This window comes from Lampris incognitus, chromosome 13 (genome assembly GCF_029633865.1).
Source record: "Lampris incognitus isolate fLamInc1 chromosome 13, fLamInc1.hap2, whole genome shotgun sequence".
Classification (NCBI taxonomy): Eukaryota; Metazoa; Chordata; class Actinopteri; order Lampriformes; family Lampridae; genus Lampris; species Lampris incognitus.
This window is the reverse complement of record NC_079223.1, coordinates 37521600-37529390: the sequence shown is the minus strand read 5'-3', so window position 1 is coordinate 37529390 and position 7791 is coordinate 37521600. Positions and strand designations below refer to the sequence as shown.

At 43.6% G+C, this 7791-nt stretch overlaps 1 protein-coding gene across 1 annotated transcript in view; it reads right to left on the bottom strand.

Moving 5' to 3' along the window:
- Nucleotides 1-1985: 1985 nt before the first annotated feature.
- Nucleotides 1986-7791, bottom strand: part of arfgef3 (ARFGEF family member 3) — an 87239-nt gene continuing 81433 nt past the window's right edge. The window contains exon 41 of the mRNA XM_056292082.1: nucleotides 1986-4453. Coding sequence (XP_056148057.1) covers nucleotides 4262-4453 — 192 coding nt within the window. The 3' untranslated portion in view covers nucleotides 1986-4261. The remainder of the gene's footprint in view (nucleotides 4454-7791) is intronic.

The following is a 7791-nucleotide window of genomic DNA, read 5'->3' as shown; positions in this document are numbered from 1 at the left end:
TTTCATTCAACCAAGTCCATTTAAGCTTTCAAAAACAGACATATCTCCTTTTTGAAAACAGGAAGCTCACAGTAGTCACATATAGCTTCCTTTGAGTTTTTCCAGAATTTTTTTTTTTTGCTTTTTACGCTGTACCAAATATTCAAGTCTTGAATCCTTAGGTGCCATGCTAGAAATGTATTGTAACGTGCATGGATAAGTAGACACGCTGGCCGCTGGCTCGCGGATCTGACCCTTTAGTCGAGCGGTTAGCGATGTCTCCTGCGATGCGGGTTCGCTTCCCGGCCGCGGCAGTTCCTCTGGTTGCGTTGTCCCCCGAATTCGCTACAGTATTGACAAGGCAATTATCATGGCTGATTGATTAGTTTGTGTTATATTCTAGTTCAACCACTAGGCGGAGCACAGGGTTACTTAGTAAGGAAGTCTGAACACTCTAGGCCAGCGAAGAGTAAGATCATGCCCTGTATGTGTTTGCCGGTTACCAAAGTAAACATATTCCTAGTTGACCCATTATACCTTGGTCTCACTATTTCGTTCTTTGAAGTTATTACTGTTTGATAATTTGGTTCAGCGACATCTGTCGTTTGGTTGGTAACCAAGAGCGTGGGAGCCCGTCTCTCCAACAATGCTGTCAGCTGACCATCGATTTTGATCTCATTTTCATTGGTGAAATGGTTAATTTTAGCCCCTTTCCCTCTTTTCCCCTTTCCTTAATGGGTGTGCCTGTTTTTTCCACGCTCAGCATTCAAACATAGCGTTGTTAAATGGTCCTCTGCCTTTATGCTGTATTCTGTGGTTTCTTTCGCAACACCCAAACTTTAAAGCCATCCCGCCAGAGCAGCTCAGGGTACAATTACTGTCATCTTTTAAAGTACTTCTTGTGCGGTTCGGTGACAGGGTTGCAGACGTGCATCATAGTCAAGAATACCATGAAGACTACCTTGATGGGACTGCTTGCAAAGAATCTGTTAAGAAATTACACCAAGTAGGTTTTTTTTTTGTTTTAGTTTGTTAAAATGTACCATTTCACAAGGAGGTTGTCTTAATGGGCTGCAACATCTGGGTTGCTCCAAGATCACAAAATGTGCTGCACTTCACAGCAAACCACCAGTTGCTTGTCCAATGTGGCTGCCAGGCTCTCACAAAACCGACACATGTGTGAATATCACTGTATTAAACACTAAAATGAGGACCAACAACCTCATTACCAGGTTAGACCTGTTGATCCAGCAAGAAACGGCATGCAAAGGCCTAAAAATGTTTACATTGTTTGTAGCATCAGTGCTCCTTGGCTAATTGACTTAGCCAGTTTCTAGCTTTCACAAACAAAAACACCATACTTAACCACCAGCATCAGTGTTGAAAAGGCTAAGATTATAATTTCTGCAGGCCATATAGCGTCCACAAAATAAAAGTTTTAAATCTGAAAAGCAAACGAAAACAGGAAGCAAAGTCCTACAATGTGGTCACTCCTACTGACGAACCAAAAGATGCCTTTAAAAGGCACACAAGGGATGTAGCTATGATGCCAATTGATGTGTGTGGGATCCAGAAATACAGAACCATGTATTTGCCAATTAAAGGAAAAAAAATCTACTCAAGATCCCTTGTATTTAAACTTGAATAAAAATATCAGACACACTGGTAAAAGTTCTGGATTTACATGATACGGTGGCAGGAAGCGTGACTCGTGTTATCTATCCATCAACCATCTGCCCGACTGAGAGAGAAAAGTTGTGCCAACATGTGGCACGATGCACAAACCGGATTCCAAGTGTTTAACAGCGGAGCAGATGGCGCGCACCCCTTCCCACTGAGGCCCTACTTGGGCTGTACTGGGTTTGCTGTCATTGCTAGATAAAGCTAGTGATTTGCCTCTTTGAGATTGTCATGGTGCCAATGGAAAGCCTGTCCTCCCCACTGCGTGATCATCTTTCAACATCTGGCACTTTCCTTCAAAAAATCTTGCAGTACCACAAGTGCATGCATGTATATTTGGCATTGGGCAGGGCAGGGGAGTGGGAATGAAACCCTTCCCCTGACAGCATTTTTAAAAAAAAAGAAAAAAAAGCTCTTACCCTGGAAGATGTTCACCGTCTGGTGATGAGAAAATAAACGATAAATATGTAAAATGTCAAGGCTTCCCTTTAAGATGGCAACGGAAAAGCAATGCATTCACTTAAGGTTGCACAGTATCAGATAGTATAAATACACATTCCTCTGCAGCTCATTAAGCAGAAAATACAATTCAAATGATAAAAGCCCAGTAAGATACACATTAAATATATTGAATGGTAAAGCAATTACATAAATAAATATACACCAACAGTACAGAAACAGCATAAATAACATTTAAACTTCATAACAGGTTCACAAGAAATTACATACATGGTATTTAAGCAAAAAAACAAAAACAAAACAAAAAGACATTATTTCATTTTGGTACAATACCCACAGCTTCCATTTCAGCTTGGACTAACAGAAAGACGAAGCGTGAGAGACATTTAACTAAAAAGTGACCGAGTTAATAAGGGTGAATAGTTTTTGCAGCTGAATAGAAATAAAAGCATAGTGGAGACAAACTACAAAGTATAATCAAACTGAAATCCAGCACTGACCCAAAGTCTTAAAACAGCTTTCCATTATACTTCCCTTTTCAAAGATAATGCCTAGTCTGTGGCCAAAGCTGGCTTCAAGCTACAGAAATAAAGGGCCAATACATTTTAGTTATGATATGCATGTAAATTTTTGGCATACGGGGAAAAAAAAGCGTCATTTTCTAGATCACAAAATTACAAGTGACCAACAAGGAGGTGTGCGAGCCAGAGCCACAGCATAAGGATCTCGCCTTCTTGCCTAGGAGAGAAAATGCCACAACTTAAAGAAATCACATTCACATTTATAGCTCAATACATGTCAGTCACAGGGGAAAGATGTAATTTTCTGCTCTTTTGTGCAGGAAATGTTTTCGATGGGCGCACGTGTTTTCAGCCCGTTCAGCCTCTACACACATTTCATGGTTAACATGCTAAACGCTTGGCCTAAAAGAGTACCGTTATTCTGATGGGCCTCAGCCAACCTGCACATACTATAGCTCCTGGATGTGTGGCATAAAGTTGGCCAGACCTGAAGCAGGTTGGTGTGATGCATTACATGAACACCGGCTTTCATTAGGTAGAGGTGGGTTTTTGCTAGGAAATACTGGAGAACAAATTTCCAGCCCATGTTTCATGTTGTGTGGAGCACGGACTGACTATGACAACCAACAAATCACAAATCATCGCCGAAACTCTGATTTGGAAGTAAACAAGCAACATGGCCATGAAGCGGTGCAGCGGCACATGTAGTCTTGCCTGTGAGGGAAAATCCCTCCTTCATAGTTGCTCCAGCATCTCAAACATCTCTACCTGTGACAGGTCCAAAACCCTCTACTTCTATCCCGCTACTGAAGTTATATACAGTGATGGGATTTGCTATGACAAGCCCACATCCAAGCTAGCTTTTTATACGGACACCCCAGTTACACTGGTAAGTCTATTCATGTACGATACTAAATGTACAAAAAGAGTAAAGCTTGTTATAACATGAAAGCAGATCAAGAAAAGTCTATCTTCCTCCATGGTGACATATTAAATTCATTTGGCATTCATCTGGTCATAGCACACAGGCCGTTTAGATGTGGATCTATTAAGTGTCTGTGCCCATTGGTATTAGTAGGTGTACAAACATGGCCTCTTTTTTGGATGTATGTTTGTATGCACGTATGTATATTTGTATAGATAAATACCATCCAGGAATAACATGCAGACATGGCACATCCACAACCAATCTTATCCTTCTCTGCATACACTTAATTTTACTCGAAACACAACAATTTTTAACCATCTTGAACTCACATGATGGCGTCCTTGTCTGCCTATCGGTTCTACTTTAATAAGCAAATTTCCTTCTTTAACAATCAATCTTCCTACATTCCTCCCAATGGCTGCCGGGACAGGCTCCAGCCCCCTGTGACTTTGGATTAAGCACTTACAGAGAGTGAACGAATGACTAAATGAACCAATAAATCTGCTGCATCATTTCAAAATGTCACAAAAGTCTGGCAATTAAATTCCTCTTTAGCCACTCCCATCCCTCTCTGCCATTTGGATAAATGGGTCACACTACTGTCCCTTTGTGATGTCACAAAGTCTACTCAAACAGCGTTTGTTTCCATTCCTCGATGACCAATGAGGACCTTCATCAGCCCGTTGCAGTGGTGTCACATGATGATGTCGTAGAGCCTGCCGACGCGGCCCAACCACTCCCGGAGTGCCTGCCGGACGCGGGCGTCAGTCACGTGACAGGACAGCTGGCTGAGACTGGGGTAGAGCGCCGGCTGGAGCGCCAGGAAGCAGGAGTCGGAGAGGAGGAGGACCTGATTGAGCAGATTCAGGACCATGTTGGTCCACGCCTGGTTGGAATGGGACACAGGGGGGGGGGGGTAGGGTTGTAAGAAGAGGGAGGATTATAAGCACATGGTTGAATACACCAGCACGTGAATGTGCAGATACTGAGAGGTGTCTCGGTGCTTTTTGCCACTTACATTACATGTTTGAATTGACATACACACCTGTGCTTTCTGATGTATTGGCAACACAAACACCAGTGATGCAGTGATTGGCTGTCAGGGCCAGCGATGCGAACAGTCTCTGAGATTTTTGTTGTTCACAACTGTAATGTTCTGATTTTATCATTCTATTATTATTCATAAAATTATATCATTTTAGTTTCTTTCACTTTATTGTTTTTTTAATGGATAATCAATAATTTTCTTTCTTTCTGTTTTTTCCCCCCTTTTTCTCCCCATTTGTACCCGGCCAATTACCCCACTCTACCGAGCCATCCCGGTTGCTGCTCCACCCCCTCTGCCAATCCGGGGACGGCTGCAGACTACCACATGCCTCCTCCGATACATGTGGAGTCGCCAGCTGCTTCTTTTCATCTGACAGCGAGGAGGTTTGCCAGGGGGACGTAGCGCGTGAAAGGATCATGCTATTCCCCCCCCCCCCCCCCCAAACAGTGCAGCGACCAGGACACATACCCACATTCGGCTTCCCAACCCCAACCGCAGACACGGCCAGTTGTGTCTGTAGAGACGCCCGACCAAGCCAGAGGTAACACGGGGATTCGAACCGGCGAGCCCCGTGTTGGTAGGCAACGGAATAGACCGCTACGCTACCCAGACGCCCTCCAATCACATTTTCTCTGGAATATTTCTTGGTGAAACTGAAATCTGTACTCCACCATCAGGGCCTTCGGTAACACAACTGCTTCTATCTGCAATTAAACTTTGCAGGGAGGGGGAAAGGGAATTTTTAGTTCAGACTGACACATTTTTAATCAATCAGCTTGGTTGGGCGGGTGTTGTACACAGCGGGGAAAGCTAAAAGGCCTTACCTGACATTAACATTTGCTGCAGTGCCTAAACCAAACAAGTTCTTGTCAGTTCAGTTCACAATCCAGTTGAGGACGGGTGACCTCGCCCAGCTAAGACAACAGTTTTAACACTAGCTTCTGCTCGTTTTGTGGAAATTTATCTAAACTCATGGCAGAGGGATGAGAAGGAGTGGATTTGGTGGCACATTTGTTGTCAAAGCCAGGAGTTTTCAGGAGAAGCTCGCCACCAGGCCCAATACCGGGGTTACCAGGGCTAAAGACGAGGTGTACGACTGTGTGATTGACCGCCTTGAAGAGAAAAGGATGGATTTTGTCTGGTAGGTTAAACATTTCAGACATCTTTTACCTGGTTAAATCTACTATGTAGTCCGTTGTTTTTTATCCGGTGGCTGTACGCTTGGGTATTTGTGCATTAACATGACACCAGGTAACGTTTTTGCTTTAATATCTGTTATTAAATTCATTTGGATAGCATTGTGCAACGGCTATGGGGGAGTGAGGCAATTGCCATGCTTTTTGTCTGCCAGTGGGAATGAAATCTGAAAATCTACAGGGATTGCTTAAGTATAGCAATTTGCCTTGTTGGTGAGCATAGCTTGTATTTTAAGCTACAGTTTGTAAGTAAGTGCACATATCTTTTTGCTACACTATGAAGAAGAAGAAGGGAAAAAAAAGCCCTTTGGTTGTGACACCTGATGTAAAAGTCATTGCCAAAATTCAAAGTTACTCTGGTGCCGCTAGACTAGACTGCAAAACTATACTTAACTATACTTTACTCAGCATGGATGATGCATATATTCCCTGCAGAATAAAGAATGGTTTTGGTTTCTAGTCTGTTTTCTCTTTCACAGAACACATTGAGGGAATGCACTTTATAAGTATGTATGCATCATATCTCATTACCATATAGCCCCAGGCTTCCTACTACACCATCTAGCAGCCTATACTCATGCCATCCTGTGGATACAGGCTGTATATTTCCTATATGAGTGCAAACATAATAAATAAAGTAATCACAGAGATAATAAATGTCTGATCTTCTACAAAATATGCCTTTCCAAATGAAAATGGTTTTGGCACTGAATCAAGTAAATGAAAATAGATGTTTAGTCGTTTCAGACTGTTACACATAATGAGACATGGAGATAGATACTATTATGTCCGGTGTATACAACAAGCTGCCACTCTCTGTTCTGAGCGCTCTGTAAACCCTGTGTAAAGTGATTCGGATCCCCCCCCCTTTTTCTCCCCAGTTGTACTTGGCCAATTACCTCACTCTTCCGAGCTGCCCTGGTTGCTGCTCCACCTCCTCTGCCGACTACCACATGCCTCCTCCGATACATGTGGAGTTGCCAGCCGCTTGTTTCACCTGACAAGTGAGGAGTTTCGCCAGGGGGGACATAGCGCCTGGGAGGATCACGCTATTCCCCCCAGTTCCCCCTCTGCCCCTGAACAGGCGCCCTGACCGACCAGAGGAGGCACTAGTGCAGCGACCAGGACACATACCCACATCCAGCTTCCCACCCACAGACACGGGCAATTGCAAAGTCCTGCCCCCCTTAGTTATTGCCCATCAAGCATTTCAGAACTATCCAGGAAGTAGCCGGAAAACACCAAAACATGAAGGAGAAAATCAGCGCATTATGTGGGTAAAAGCAACAGTAATAATACGTTAGCTGTATTAGCTATCAATAATAGCTAGTAGCAAGCTTAGCTTGGAGCAGACAGGTATTTTTGTTGATTTTGGATGGATTAAGCTAGTCATGGGGTCTGCTATACTGAGAAATCTATTGCCAACATTGCGCTTCTTGCGTTCTGGGTTTCGGGAAGGGAAAGAAAATTACACCCCCTCCAAACTTTTCAGATATCTAGTATCCGATTTGCAGATCCTATAGGCACACCGTTTCAGCATTTTGTTGTGTGTTTGAAAGCTTGACGGACCGTTGCTTAGGTAGCACTGGACAAGCACCGTTCTGGGGCGGTACTTTGTGAAAGGTCAATTGTGTCTGTAGGGACGCCCGACCAAGCCGGAGGTAACACGGGGATTTGAACTGGCGATCCCCGTGTTGGTAGGCAACGGAATAGACCGCTACTCTACCCAGATGCATGATTTTGCTTTTTGACTTGCCACCAACCATAACACACACACAAATACACACACAAATACACACACAAATACACACACACACAAATACACACACACACACACACACACACACACACACACACACACACACACACACACACACACACACACACACACACACAGGCCATTAAGTAAACATTATCTTTCAGACGACAGGCTATCTATACGCTACTTCCCATGTCAAACACACACATGGACACCCTCAC